This window comes from Eubalaena glacialis, chromosome 10 (genome assembly GCF_028564815.1).
Source record: "Eubalaena glacialis isolate mEubGla1 chromosome 10, mEubGla1.1.hap2.+ XY, whole genome shotgun sequence".
Classification (NCBI taxonomy): domain Eukaryota; kingdom Metazoa; phylum Chordata; class Mammalia; order Artiodactyla; family Balaenidae; genus Eubalaena; species Eubalaena glacialis.
The window spans coordinates 48381458-48395917 of record NC_083725.1 but is presented as its reverse complement, the minus strand read 5'-3'; the positions used below and the strand labels follow the sequence as shown (position 1 = coordinate 48395917).

At 39.9% G+C, this 14460-nt stretch overlaps 1 protein-coding gene across 1 annotated transcript in view; it reads right to left on the bottom strand.

Annotated features, from left to right (window-relative positions):
* Window positions 1–822: 822 nt before the first annotated feature.
* MAML2 (mastermind like transcriptional coactivator 2) overlaps window positions 823–14460 on the bottom strand; it is a 358500-nt gene continuing 344862 nt past the window's right edge. Inside the window, exons 4-5 of the mRNA XM_061204034.1 lie at window positions 10346–10457; window positions 823–3431 (exon numbers count right to left, since the gene is read on the bottom strand). Of these exons, the coding sequence (XP_061060017.1) occupies window positions 2413–3431; window positions 10346–10457 (1131 nt within the window). The 3' untranslated portion in view covers window positions 823–2412. The remainder of the gene's footprint in view (window positions 3432–10345; window positions 10458–14460) is intronic.

The window sequence follows — 14460 nt, the reverse complement described above, 5'->3', positions numbered from 1 at the left end:
TTACATCATCTTTGGTAATAGGCTGCCAACAAACAGAAACTATAGACTACACCATTTTTTCCAAAGAATCCTGTATTTTAATGAATAGCTGAATAAATAGACATTAATTATGAAATTCACATTAAGATAGAAGAAAATCCAAACATTTTGATTGCTTTATCTCTTAAATTTGATAGCTACTACAAAACATACTATTTATGTTAGGGTAAAAATAAGGTGAATCACAAGAGTGTAATTGGGACGTGCTGGCAGATATATACAGTAACATGGAGGAGCCATAAAATAAAAGTGTTTATATGTACATAACTTTTTCCTTACTTTTTTGCATGGAGAAACACTGTTTTATAAAATGGGAAAACACACAGTAGACCACATGCAACAAGGACCAATACAATGTGCACAGCAGAATAATCAAACAAGACACAACTATGGGTTTAAAAAAGAATTTGGGAGCAGGAAAAAAAAAAAAAAAGGAAAGAGTTGAAACCTGGAATGCTTTCTTATTGAGGTTTCAGAATATAAATTTGTCTAACAAGCCTCTTGATAGTTTTCAAAAGTTCCCACTTGACCACCTAGGGTTGAAGTGTAAGAGCTAAAAATAAACCATCATATGATACAAAACTTTGTATATTAGCATACAAAAGGTAACAATTTACTTTTTGTATAAAATATAACCTTTCGATAGTATATTTATTTCACATATGTATAAATATAACCCAAAGAATATGCTTTAAGTATTTCTACCAAAATATTCTTTACAAAAGTTTACAAAACAAGTAATTTATTTATATTTACAACCTAGCACAGAAAAGATTCTGGGCCAGCGATGTTGGTATTGTGTAAAAGAAAGAGAGTGCTTCTAGACATTTTAAAGATTGCAAGAGGGCTTTGCAGAACTTTCAAAATGTGTTCTTTTTAGAAAGGTATTTAAAGAGTTATTAAATGATTTCAGTTAAATATCACTTGATAATTGAATACGCGAGTGTATGACTAAAAAAGCTGAAGATAACCTGTGTTCCTCTGCAATGAGGAAAATGATAGTGATATTTTGCATACATCCCAAATCAGCACACATCTTCCCCATTTTGCAGCTGATCTGTTACACAACTCAATAGGAACTCTTTCTTTGATACAGTGCTCAGCCCTGAGGGAGAAAACCTGGATATGAAGGGCCCATCTAGCATGTGGCAATGATTCATCACATCAGGGACAGAAGAATGAGTAGACTGCTACTAATAGATCACATTCTATTTAGCTGTTCACCCAAATAATGTGTCCAAATAAGGCCAAATTGTTTTTTGTCTCAATTATGCTTTCCTTCAAACCCTATGAAATAGATTTGTACACACCCGTGCCCACCATCCCTGGTCCTGACCTTTTGCTTCTTATCTTCAACCAAAATATGATACCTTCTACTGCCAGCTTTGGTCTCCAAACTTCCTTTTCTTACAAATCAGTCTCTGGTCATCAAAATAAGCAGAGAGGGCCAGGCTCAATTTCACTCAGCTTGGGGACTAACCAGCAGGCATCATCACAATAAGCAACAGCCCAAGTTATTTGTGGTCAAATACATCTCCTTTATAGCAATGCCCAATGTGGTGTTTTCTCTTTTAAGTAGTGAAATCTGATGCAGACACATGTGCACTAATATTTCAGTACGATTAGGATAGGTCGCGACTGAATCTAAGATTCAGAAACTGGATTTGGAAATTGGTTGTGGAAAAAAGTTGACCATCTCTGCGTTCTTGTTTCATCACTAGACACAGCATCTTGAAGTATAGGATATGTGGGAAAACGGAAAAAGTGAGGGGATGAATCTGGGGAAGAAATTCTATAGTCCACTGGGTGTTCTCTATGTTCTCCAGTTTTCCTTTACTTAGGACACTGTTTGGTTACTCCAAACAAATCTGTAACATTTCAATCTACCCTGGAAGTTTTAGGAAACCTAAATGAAAAGACAGAGTGGAGGGATTAAACCACACTTATATATCTGTTAGAGCAAATTAAGGAATTTGTTGCTTGTTGCTTGGAACTAGTACCTCCGCATGATGTGGGGTTTAAACAAGCCAGAAGTTCTATTGCTTTGCTTTCAGGGAGAAAAGGAGCTTGGGAAGCCTATTTTACACAACTAATTACACATCAACATCACAGTTCTGTTTGGATAAACTGGATACTGTGTCCTGGGGTGTAGACAGGGAAAAAGTGATCCCAATGTTTTACTTTCAGGTTTGAGATTTAAAACAAGCATTTGGACCAAAATGTTCACCGCTACAGTTACTTTCTGCTTTCCATTTATAAGCCAAGGTATCTTCATAGAGTCCAACTAAAAGTCAACAGTTTGGCCTTTACAGAGTCCTTGTAGAATACTGCCTTTTAGTGCTTGGAGTTTGTGAATTGTCTCCCTTTTCTTCTCTAGGAGTTGTTCCCCAAGATTTCATCAAGGTTGATGTCTTTCATCCAGTCATCATTACCAGGCTCTGTCTTCAATAAAGAATCAATGAAATCAGCATCACTGTTTAGGGCAGGGCCCATGTTATCAGTCTGTTGGTTGAGAAAGTCAAAAGCTAAGTCATTGCCATGGTCAGTTCCTTGAAAAGCCCTGGAACTTTGGTTGGGTGAAGGAAAACTGCCGGCTGTCAGGGATGATGGCTGGCTTATGCTTGTCCTCGACTGACTCAACCCTGTTCCTGACTGGTTCAAATTAGGCAAAATCTGTGTGCTTAGCTGATTGGGTCTGAGATTCAGACTTCTGAGTGGACCCATGTTTTGTCCATTTAATGTCTGGCTCATTTGGTTCATGGGTCTCATTTGCACTGCTGGTGTTAACTGATTAGGAGGAGCCACTGCTCTCTGGGAAAATTGCTGGCTACCTACTGCCTGTTGCAATGACTGGTTTGGAGTATAGGCTGTAGGTGTGCCTGGGGGGAAGCGGACTCCTGTAGATTTCAGTGCTTCCTGCTGTTTGGTTGTTGCTTCTTGAGAGGCCCAGTTTGGTGCTGTTGTACTGGATGTGATCATTACATTCGACGTTCTCTGTGCTGGCATGCTTGCCATACTATGGGTTAAATTTGGTCTTAATTGTTGCGAATTGCCAACAGATCCAGCTCCAAAAGTGGCCACATTATTATTATTATTACTGGGCCCTAAAGTGGGTGGCCGGGGCATCAGAGGGTTGTTTTGATTTGCTATCAATTGGTTTGGGTTTCTGTGTTGGGTCAACTGATTCATTCCTGAAGTGACGCTGTATGTTCCAGGTTGATTGCAAGGCAGATTCCCATACATCCCTATGTTCTGAACTGCAGTGGATAAGGATGGCATTCTTGTCCCATGAGAAGTAGACATGAGGCTGGGATTTGGAGTTAAAATGGTGTGTGTTGAAACTGGGTTTGCCAAAGCCTGGTTAGAGTTTAAACTCACTGTTGATGAGCCACCTGAGAAAAAGAAGATAATTATATTAGTTCATAACAGTAGGTTATCTCTTTTCTTATAGCGATTTACAATAGCTTATCAGCTCTGAGACTGCCTTTGGGTGTAAGAACAAATAAAGAGAAATAATCATCATAGCATATTATATAAAAGGAATAAGACAGCTTTTGGGGGGAAGTATCACCCTAAGTTACCCCTTGGTCAAGAGTTTACGCATTATAGAAAGAAGACTGAAATAGAATGGTTCTATTTTTTAGGCTTTAGTTTATTCTTCTTCTGGAATCATTGAAGGGAAGTGATAGTCAATCTTCCATTTTGAATTAGCTAGTCTGCTCCAAGACCAAAGACTACAACTTTGATTATCCAGCTGTCATGAAATCCATGCTACTGGTCACCCCTGGGTCCAAATTAGAACATGTGGATGAACCCTATACATGGCTACTAGATTAACGGTCCAAATCTATGGCCTTGAAAATCATGTCCATTTTCATCTGCATCCCCACTCAAGCAGCTGCCATAAGACAGGTAAATTCCCATCTCTTCGAACATCTGGAATTCAATGTAATCCATGCTCCAGTGATTGTTTCCATACAGAAAGCACTCTGCTCTAGGAGGAATAGTTATTATCGCACTGTTATCCACACATCATGAACTACTTTCGCTCATGCCATTTCCTTCTCATATGATGCCCTTCTTACCTCACCAAGCCCTATCTTTTCTTCAAAGGCTCAGGCCAAGGTCCAAGTTCCTTCATTAAGCTTTCCCTGATATTCCAGCCTCCTCTCTCAAGCTGCATTTGCTCTTTCAAGTTTTCATTTAGCATTTAGCTTCTGTATTGGGAAATACATGGAGCCTCGAAGTGCCAGCTAGTTATGTTGATACCTGTAAATAGTGATTGAATGTGGGACCACTCAATCACAGTCTGCTGAATAGGGAGGTTCCACCTATCGGATAGTGATTAACTGACACATTGAAATCTTCCTGGCTTGAGGAGGTTAAAATCATCACGGCAAGACATCTTGAGAGGCAAAAATGGAATGCCAGAAAGATAAATAAAAGTGCCTGCTGGATGATAAGTTCCATGAGAGAAAGAATTTTTGCCTGTTTTGTTCACTGTCATAGTCTCCAAGTTCAGTGGATGGTGCAAAGTAGGTATTCAATTGATATTTATTGAATGAATGAATGAATGAACGAGTGAATGAGAGATTGAGGCAAAGATATAACTTGGAGAAAGATACTCTTTTAAAGTACTCTCCCAGCAGAGAGGCAGGGAGGCCCAGAGACTCGGCGATACTGAGAAACAGAGAACTAGACACATGTGAGTAGCAGGATGGCAGTATGTGAAGAGAGCATGGTTGCAATTATAACCCTAGCATAGCCCCTACTGCTTGAGGATAGCTAGCATGGTACACACCTAGAAAGACTGAAGGCCTTGCTATTTGTTTTAAAATATGTCCCCACTAAACTACATCCCCCTTGAAGGCAGGAGCAGTCTCTTTATCTCCTTATATCTCCAGGTTTAGCACAAGGCCCTGACTGCGTAGGGCAGTGTTTGATGACGAGGGACCAGAGTCAGATAGGAGAAACTTGGACAATAATTCAGAGTTCACAGGCTGCTAATGAGATTAAGCAACATCAGTTCGGTGTCTGCAGGTTTCACGAGAAGAGAATTTCCATTATGGAAATGCTATGGAAAAAATGTCGAGGCTTTAAAAATCACTCCCTCTAGGGACTTCCCTGGTGGCGCAGTGGTTAAGAATCCACCTGCCAAGCATATACAGTGGAGAAAAGACAGCCTCTTCAATAAGTGGTGCTGGGAAAACTGAACAGCTACATGTAAAAGAATGAAATTAGAACACTCCCTAACGCCATACACAAACATAGACTCAAAATGGATTAAAGACCTCAAGGTAAGGCCAGACACTATCCAACTCTTAGAGGAAAACATAGGAAGAACACTCTATGACATAAATCACAGCAAGATCCTTTTTGACCCAGCTCCTAGAGAAATGGAAATAAAAGCAAAAATAAACAAATGGGACCTAATGAAAGTTAAAAGCTTTTGCACAGCAAAGGAAACCATAAACAAGACCAAAAGACAACCCTCAGAATGGGAGAAAATATTTGCACATGAAGCAACTGACAAAGGATTAATCTCCAAGATTTACAAGCAGCTCATGCAGCTCAATAAAAAAACAAACAACCCAATCCAAAAATGGGCAGAAGACCTAAATAGACATTTCTCCAAAGAAGATATACAGATGGCCAACAAACACATGAAAGAATGCTCAACATCATTAATCATTAGAGAAATGCAAATCAAAACTACAATGAGATATCATCTCACACCGGTCAGAATGGCCATCATCAAAAAATCTAGAAACAATAAATGCTGGAGAGGGTGTGGAGAAAAGGGAACCCTCTTGCACTGTTGGTGGGAATGTAAATTGATACAGCCACTATGGAGAACAGTATGGAGGTTCCTTAAAAAACTAAAAATAGAACTACCATAAGACCCAGCAATCCCACTACTGGGCATATACCCTGAGAAAACCATAATTCAAAAAGAGTCATGTACCAAAATGTTCTATTCCAGCTGTATTTACAATAGCCAGGACATGGAAGCAACCTAAATGTCCATCAGTGGATGAATGGATAAAGAAGATGTGGCACATATATACAATGGAATATTACTCAGCCATAAAAAGAAACAAAATGGAGGTATTTGTAGTGAGGTGGTTGGAGTTAGAGTCTGTCATACAGAGTGAAGTAAGTGAGAAAGAGAAAAACAAATACAGTATGCTAACACATATGTATGGAATCTAAGGGAAAAAAAAAAAAAAAAGGTCATGAAGAACCTAGTGGCAAGACGGGAATAAAGACACAGACCTACTAGAGAATGGACTTGAGGATATGGGGAGGGGGAAGGGTAAGATGTGACAAAGTGAGACAGTGGCATGGACATATATACACTACCAAATGTAAAATAGATAGCTAGTGGGAAGCAGCCGCATAGCACAGGGAGAACAGCTCGGTGCTTTGTGACCACCTAGAGGGGTGGGATAGGGACGGTGGGAGGGAGGGAGATGCAAGAGGGAATAGATATGGGAACATATGTATATGTATAACTGATTCACTTTGTTATAAAGCAGAAACTAACACACCATTGTAAAGCAATTATACTCCAATAAAGATGTTAAAAAAAAAAAAAAAAAAAAGAATCTGCCTGCCAATGCAGAGGGCTGGAATCCAGCTGGTCCAGGAAGATCCCACATGCCGCGGAGCAACTAAGCCCATGCACCACAGCTACTGAGCCTGCACTCTAGAGCCCGCGAGCCACAACTATTGAGCCTGCGTGCCACAAATACTGAAGCCTGCATGCCTACAGCCCATGCTCTGCAACAAGAGAAGCCATTGCAATGAGAAGCCCGCGCACCGCAACAAAGAGTAGCCCCTACTTGCTGCAACTAGAGAAAGCCCGTGCGCAGCAACAAACACCCAAGGCAGCCAAAAATAAAAATAAATAAATTTATTTTTAAAAAAATCACTCCCTCTAGGTGCCCCCTATTTTAACAATATGCCCTGAGAAGGTTTATGAGGAGAGCTGTATTTTTAAACTAGAATAGGGAGAATTTCCATAAAGATAAAAAAATATTAATCACAGTTAATATTTAGAAGCTCTTAATATGTGGTAGAAATTGTTCTAGGTGTTTTTCATACATCACCTCTAATATTAACATCTGGGCAAGGTGATTATTATCGTACTGAGATTGAAACAAAAAATGATCAAAGAGTTTGTGTTGTGCTTGTTGTTTATTTCATTCTCAGAAGACACGTGAAGTACAGTGCTCTAGAGTGGTGATTCTTACCCATCTGGGGGTTAGCAGCTGGTTGCTAAGGACACCTCCCTCAGGAAAATGCCCATATGCACTATGGAAGAGACTTCTAGGTCCCTCCCAAATACCCAACCTCCCTGTCTTCCGTAGAAACAGAGCCTTGATTTTGCAGCAATGTGCCCAGCTGAAAAACCACATTTGCCAAACATCCTTGCTGATGGGGGGTCCATATGAATAAATTCTGGCTAAAGGCAGAAGTTACTAGGTGATGGACTTCCCTGGTGGTGCAGTGGTTAAGAATCCACCTGCCAAGGCAGGGGACATGGGTTCAATCCCTGGTCTGGGAAGATCCCACATGTCGCGGAGCAACTAAGCCCGTGTACCACAACTACTGAGCCTGCGCTCTAGAGCCCACAGGCCACAACTACTGAGTCCATGTGCTGCAACTACTGAGGCCCGTGTGCCTAGAGCCCGTGCTCTGCAACAGGAGAAGCCACCGCAAAGAGAAGCCTGTGCACCGCAATGAAGAGTAGCCCCTGCTCACCACAACTAGAGAAAGTCCGTGTGCAGCAACGAAGCCCCAATGTAGCCAAAATAAACAAATAAATAAATTAATTAAAAAAAAAAAAAGCAGTTACTAGATGAGTGTCCAAAAAACCTACTTTAAAAAGGGAATCTGGGGCTTCCCTGGTAGCGCAGTGGTTGAGAATCTGCCTGCCAATGCAGGGGACACGGGTTCGAGCCCTAGTCTGGGAAGATCCCACATGCCGCGGAGCAACTAGGCCCGTGAGCCACAATTACTGAGCCTGCGCGTCTGGAGCCTGTGCTCTGCAACAAGAGAGGCCGCGATAATGAGAGGCCCGCGCACCGCGATGAAGAGTGGCCCCCACTTGCCGCAACTAGAGAAAGCCCTCGCACAGAAACGAAGACCCAACACAGCCATAAATAAATAAATAATTAAAAAAAAAAAAAAAAAGGGAATCTGACTCATTTGGGAGGCCATTTTACCTTTTGCCCTCTTTCATCTTTCTATCTGGAATATGGATATGAAGACTGGTGATGGGGTGGCCACAAGGCAACACTTAGGATGGAAGCTATATGCTCAAGAAGGTGGGGTGTAAAGACAAAAGAAGCCTGGATCCCTGATAACATGGTAGAGCCACCAAACCAGCCTTCGACTGCTATCCTTGGGAATCTTTTATATGAATGGGAAAAGAAAAGCCCAAACATTCACCTTGAATTTGATATAATATTTCAGAGGGCTCTTAGCTTCCCCCAAAGCCACTGATAGGCCATGATATAAGAAGCCATGTTCCAAATAATACCCATATTGTCTTTCAACCTCCTTGAGGACAGACTCAGAGAATCCTGCTTTTGCCCTGAAGCAAAGCAATCTTAGAGAGTGGAATATATATATCCCATTCCTAATTTTAGTGGAAAGAGGCAATCTGGTGCAATTGAAAGTGTTTAAATAAATGAGAACAACATATTGATTACTACACTTAACAGGACCAGAAAATATTAATAAACAGAAATATTCACAGCCCCTCCTTCTTTAGAGAATCTCCTTTATGGCCTTAAGCAGAGAGAACTTGGGAAAATAGAGGACAAGCTTAGTTTACATGAGAAGCTGCAGAGAGTTCTGGGCAGAAAGGCTCAAATAGATGCTGACTTGGAGAAGGCAGGGGTAGCACAGGCTATGTGTAAAAGAGGTTCTTTTGGAGTTCACAGAGTGGAAGGGAGGGATTTTAGGGGTAGTGTCTGCCACCTATGCTATATTGAGATACCCATTAAGAAGTTTTGCTTTATTTTTTGTTTTGTTTTTTTGTTTTTTAAACATCTTTATTGGAGTATAATAGCTTTACAATGGTGTGTTAATTTCTGCCCTATAACAAAGTGAATCAGCTATACGTATACATAGATCCCCACATCCCCTCCCTCTTGCGTCTACCTCCCTCCCTCCGTATCCCACACCTCTAGGTGTTCACAAAGCACTGAGCTGATCTCCCTGTGCTATGAGGCTGCTTCCCACTAGCTATCTATTTTACATTTGGTAGTGTATATATGTCAATGCCACTCTCTCACTTTGTCCCAGCTTACCCTTCCCCCTCCCCATGTCCTCCAGTTTTTGACCCACCTCCTAGAGAAATGGAAATAAAACAAAAATAAACAAACAGGACCTAATGAAACTTCAAAGCTTTTGCACAGGAAAGGAAACCATAAACAAGACGAAAAGACAACCCTCAGAATGGGAGAAAATATTTGCAAACTAAGCAACTGACAAAGGATTAATCTCCAAAATATACAAGCAGCTCATGCAGCTCAATACCAAAAAAACAAACAACGCAGTCCAAAAATGGGTAGAAGACCTAAATAGACATTTCTCCAAAGAAGATATACGGATTGCAAACAAACACATGAAAGGATGCTCAACGTCACTAATCATTAGAGAAATGCAAATCAATGATACAATGAGGTATCACCTCACACCGGTCAGAATGGCTATCATCAAAAAATCTACAAACAATAAATGCTGGAGAGGGTGTGGAGAAAAGGGAACCCTCTTGCTTTATATTTTAAATGCAATCCACCTTTGGTATTTTTGAGAGACTTTCTAGAGACTTAATTTGCTTTTCAATTATTTTTTGGTGATAGGGCTATTTGTCTTAGGGAGATGAGCCCAAAGGTGGAGATGAAAAGATTGGGCACTATGCAAGTTACAAATGTGACTATGAGGGAGAAACGTCTGCTTACCTTACACTATCTGGGTCAAGATATGCTGTTGGGAGGAGAATGGTTGAACCTAGCAGTTAGAAAATATTCATGCTTTTTTGACTCTCACAGGTAGTCCTGAGAGCAGTGAAATATGTGAATAAGGAACAAAAATAAGCAAGAAAAACTGATGAGTAGACTAAAATAAATTACAGTTTGGTCTTGATCTGAAAGTTAAATGGGAGCTAGAGAAGGAGTCTAAGAAAGATGTTACAATTAAATATGAGATGGGGGAAGGAGGAAATACTAACAACTGAACAGTTTTCTTCTTTGCACAGTTATGATTTTTATTAATTTTTAAGAACACTTACCAGAATACTGAGCTGTTGGCTGCATGTTGCCCACATTTCTTCTTTGGTCTTTATAATCTGGGGGTGGCCTTGTCAAATGTCTGTTTATCTGATCTTGTGGAGCAATTTTCTCCTTGAAAACACAAATGAAAACATATTAAACTGCATTGTTACTTTCTCAGTTGTAAAAATGTATAGATTCAAAAAAGTAAGAATATAAGAAAAATTTTGCAGTCAGAGTTGCGAATCATGGATCTTAGTTTTTATTCATGATTTGCAGTCATAGTGGTGAATCATGGACCTTATTTAGAGACAAAACTTTTCAATTTCAATTTCCTGCATGAAAGTGTAATTTCTACCTCTCCTTAACATTCAACATGTGTTTTGGGTCTTGTAACTACTCTCATTTTCTTTATTTTGCAATTAGCTTTCAGCGAGGACAAAATTTCTGTGAATTCTGAGATGAGGATTTCTAGTTTTGTTTTGTAGCACACCTGATATACTTTGGTACCTATATATAATTTTGGTCCTACCAAGTGTGTAAGGTGTAGGAATAAGATTGCCAGATAAAGTGCAAGACACTCAGGCATTCTATGTTTTTATTTGCTGAATCTGGCAACCTGAGATTGGAGGAGATAACCTATCAGATACTGATATAGGCATTCTGTGCATATTATCTATTTTTTTCCCCCCTCATAAACAACCATTGAAAGTAAGTATGGTTATTCCCACTTAAAAGATAAGGAAATGGAAGCTTCCTTAGGTTAAGTAACTTGCCCAAGATCACACAGTGGTAGAACCAAAACCAAATCCTGAGTCCAAAACTTAGGCTTTCCGGCCATACAATGCAAGGGCCTCTTGCTGCTTCGTTTCTCTGCACCCCATTCTCAGAGACCAGTAATTTCCCAGTCTCCCTTCTTTCCTTCCTTCTGGAATCAGCCACCTTTAGATCTTTAGAGTAGGTGAGTTTGGGGGCTAACAGAGGAAACAGGGACATTCTTTTTATTTTGTCACTGGCCTCAGCCAAAGATCACCAGGAATGTAGAGGGAAGAACAAATCTAACTCCATATTAGATCTGGCCCTTTTCCTGTGCTTAGTCCTGCTGGTTCTGTACCTTTTATAAAAGAATGTTGCCTACAGCCTGAAATATACAGGATAGCCTATTCTCAGGGCTCTGACCTTTAAGAGTCCATTCATATAGAGATAGAAAGTTACAGAACAGAGAATAACATTTGTCTTGTTGGAGGTTTACAGGAACATCGAGACTTGACCTACATGGATAGCTGCAAAAACAAAGGATTCTGACACCAAGAAGTTTACAACAACTAACAACTCCCCTCCCTCACCTTCCTTTAAAAGTCCTTTGCTGAAACCCTTCAAGGAGTTTGGAGTTTTTTGGGCACAAGCCACCCATCTCCTTGCAATAAACCTTTCTCTGGACCTGCAATAAACCTTTCTCTGCTCCAAACTCTGACGTTTTGGTTTGTTTGGCCTCGCTGTGTGTAGGGCACATGAATTTGCGTTCAGTAACAGGAACATACCTGTTGGGTTTATCACTCACTGGAGCGAGGAAGAAGGCACATCACGGGGGACCATAGGGTGTCTCAGCAGGAGCGTATTAGAAAGAACCTATTATAGGATTTGGGCTTTGACTGGGTGATTTAGGGAGGGTCTAAGGAAGCGAGGATTTGTTCTAGGTTGTAAGCTGTCAGAAAGTGAGGTTGATTCTATGACTGAGTAAAGAATTATTTGTCACTCATTTAGCAAAAGAGGGGAATTTTTCCTATTTTGTGAGTTGCACAGTGACCTTGTTTATGTCTGTTTTTAGACAAAATTATGAAGTGGCCTTCTTTTGTCTCATTTTATCATGGTCTCAGAGCAATCCTGTCTGAGCTTCGTGTTCTGTAAAATTGTTTATGTCCAACAGAGAAAAAAATACCCTGGCTGTGAGTGTTGTATCAGTTCTGGACATCAGGAGATTCTTTTTTTGTTTCTCAGTATGGATCAGGAAGTTTTTAGAATGGCTTCACTGAAACTTTGCATGAACCCCAAAGCAACCCCCTTTTTCAAAGATAAAAATAATTGGCGTAGGTATACAGAGAACAATATAATTATAGAAAAGTCAATAAATAGAAAAGAAAACCTTGTAACAGATGGGTTAATTAGATGGAAGCCAAATGTGGGCTGCCCAGTTTAGAACCACTTAAACCATGTATTTCTCAGTTTCCCAACAAATCCCAAACCTTCTAAGTAGAATAAATCTACTATAAAGGAAAAAAAGTGGCTTTAAAACAACAACAAACCAAATTCAAATTCTTGTTTCTAAGGGAAAAGACTTGAAAGACTCACAGGGATTTGGGGGCATCAAGTAATTCATATAAAACACAATTTTGATGAGCTAAGTGTAAATGAATCAGAAGCATATGGATTACATTTCTTTTAAAGATGGGTTTACAAATTAAGGGAAAAAGTGGTTGGTGAAACTCTTTCTGGTTTTGCCCAAACCCTAAATGTTTAAGAAACAGCTTGAGATGTTCCATGAACCCAAATGTGGCAATATGCAACCATTCCTGCTGTAAACTATTGTGCAAGCTGACAGTTTTGATTTTTATGCCAACATGGGACTTTCTGAAATCTTCTCTTTTTCAAAAGCATCTATCATATTTTCTTATGCAATTTAGGTGCTTCTGTTGTTTCTATTGTAGAAAACAGAATCCACGCATGTGTGTGAGCGATAATCAGGCCCTTGTTGCTCCATGAAAGACTAGATTTCAAATCTGGATTTATTTTTACATACGTTCAATCTACTTCTTGACTTTTTATTCTCCTGAGGGGTTATTTAGGTTGTTCAAAGTGTTAACATACACAGCTCTGGAAACTTGAGTTTCTTAAAGTACTTGTTCACGAACGAGTTAGACTTAATGGCCTTGCACATGGACAAGAATTGCCACGCTGTCACTTTGTGCTGAGGGGCAGCAAAGACCAGACTTCAACACTGAATGGAGACTGCTCCATTTGCAAGAGAATGACATCCCCATTCTACGCAAGTGTAAACTCACAGGCCATCCCTGAGATTACTTCTGTGCAACATGAAATTTAACTTCACAACTAATGTCTCATGATAACCCAATATCTTGGACCCAAAAGATATTGAAATATCTTAGAAATATAGAAATAATCTTCTGTTGCCCATATCTGTTCTGCTTCAGTTTCATTATCTCAAAATGTAAAATATGGATAATTCTAGGACCTTTCTCATACTCCCATTGTAAGGATTAATCCTTTAATTCCGTAAAAGCGCAGCATGGTGCTTGGCACATAGTAGGTGCACAAAACGTGTTGGTAATTATGATGCCCATTGTAACAAGTACTACTCATCTCTCTTCTTTGTGCTTCATTGGTGGGAAAATAATAGAAAGTACGGGATAATACACTTTCATGAGAAAATGTCTCAATTTAGGAGCCTATGTGGCCTTGCCAACTGACTGCAAATGACTACAAAACATATGCTAATGTAAAGTGGCATCAAAGACTGTTTCTTCCTGGATATGCTAAAAAGCACAGGCACCCTCAATGTCCGCCAAACAAAAAGAAATGTGAATGGTTTATAAAAATCACAAAAACAGCAGCCTCATTCTCATTCATCTCTCACAGCTTAGCCACTGCCCTTTGCACCTGTCCCATCGGTGACTCAACTGGGACTCCATGGGAGTTAGGACAGTGCCAGGACAGGATCCTCATGGAATGTTTCCTTGCCTTTTAATGAGAGTTGAAAATCCAGAAATTCAACCTCTGCCTGTTACAAGTCAACAAATTAGTAGTGTTGATGGGAATGATGGAAGCGTACCCAGTAAGCCAATCTTAGATTGTACGTTTTTCTCTTCTACTGCCCTTGTTTCTTAGCTATTTTGTTTATGAAGATCATAAAAAGGGAGGGAGTGGGTAGGAGGAGCGGAGATTTCAAAACTATGACTTATAGTAGAAATTAGTTGTGTCACTTAGCAATCCAGTCAGTGGTTCCCCTACAACTTAGGGCAACATTCAAGGTCACCTATAAGTTTATTTCTCACTATTCCTTGTTCAAGGTCAAATAAGTTTATTTCTCACTATTTCTTCTCACATGCTCTGGATTCCA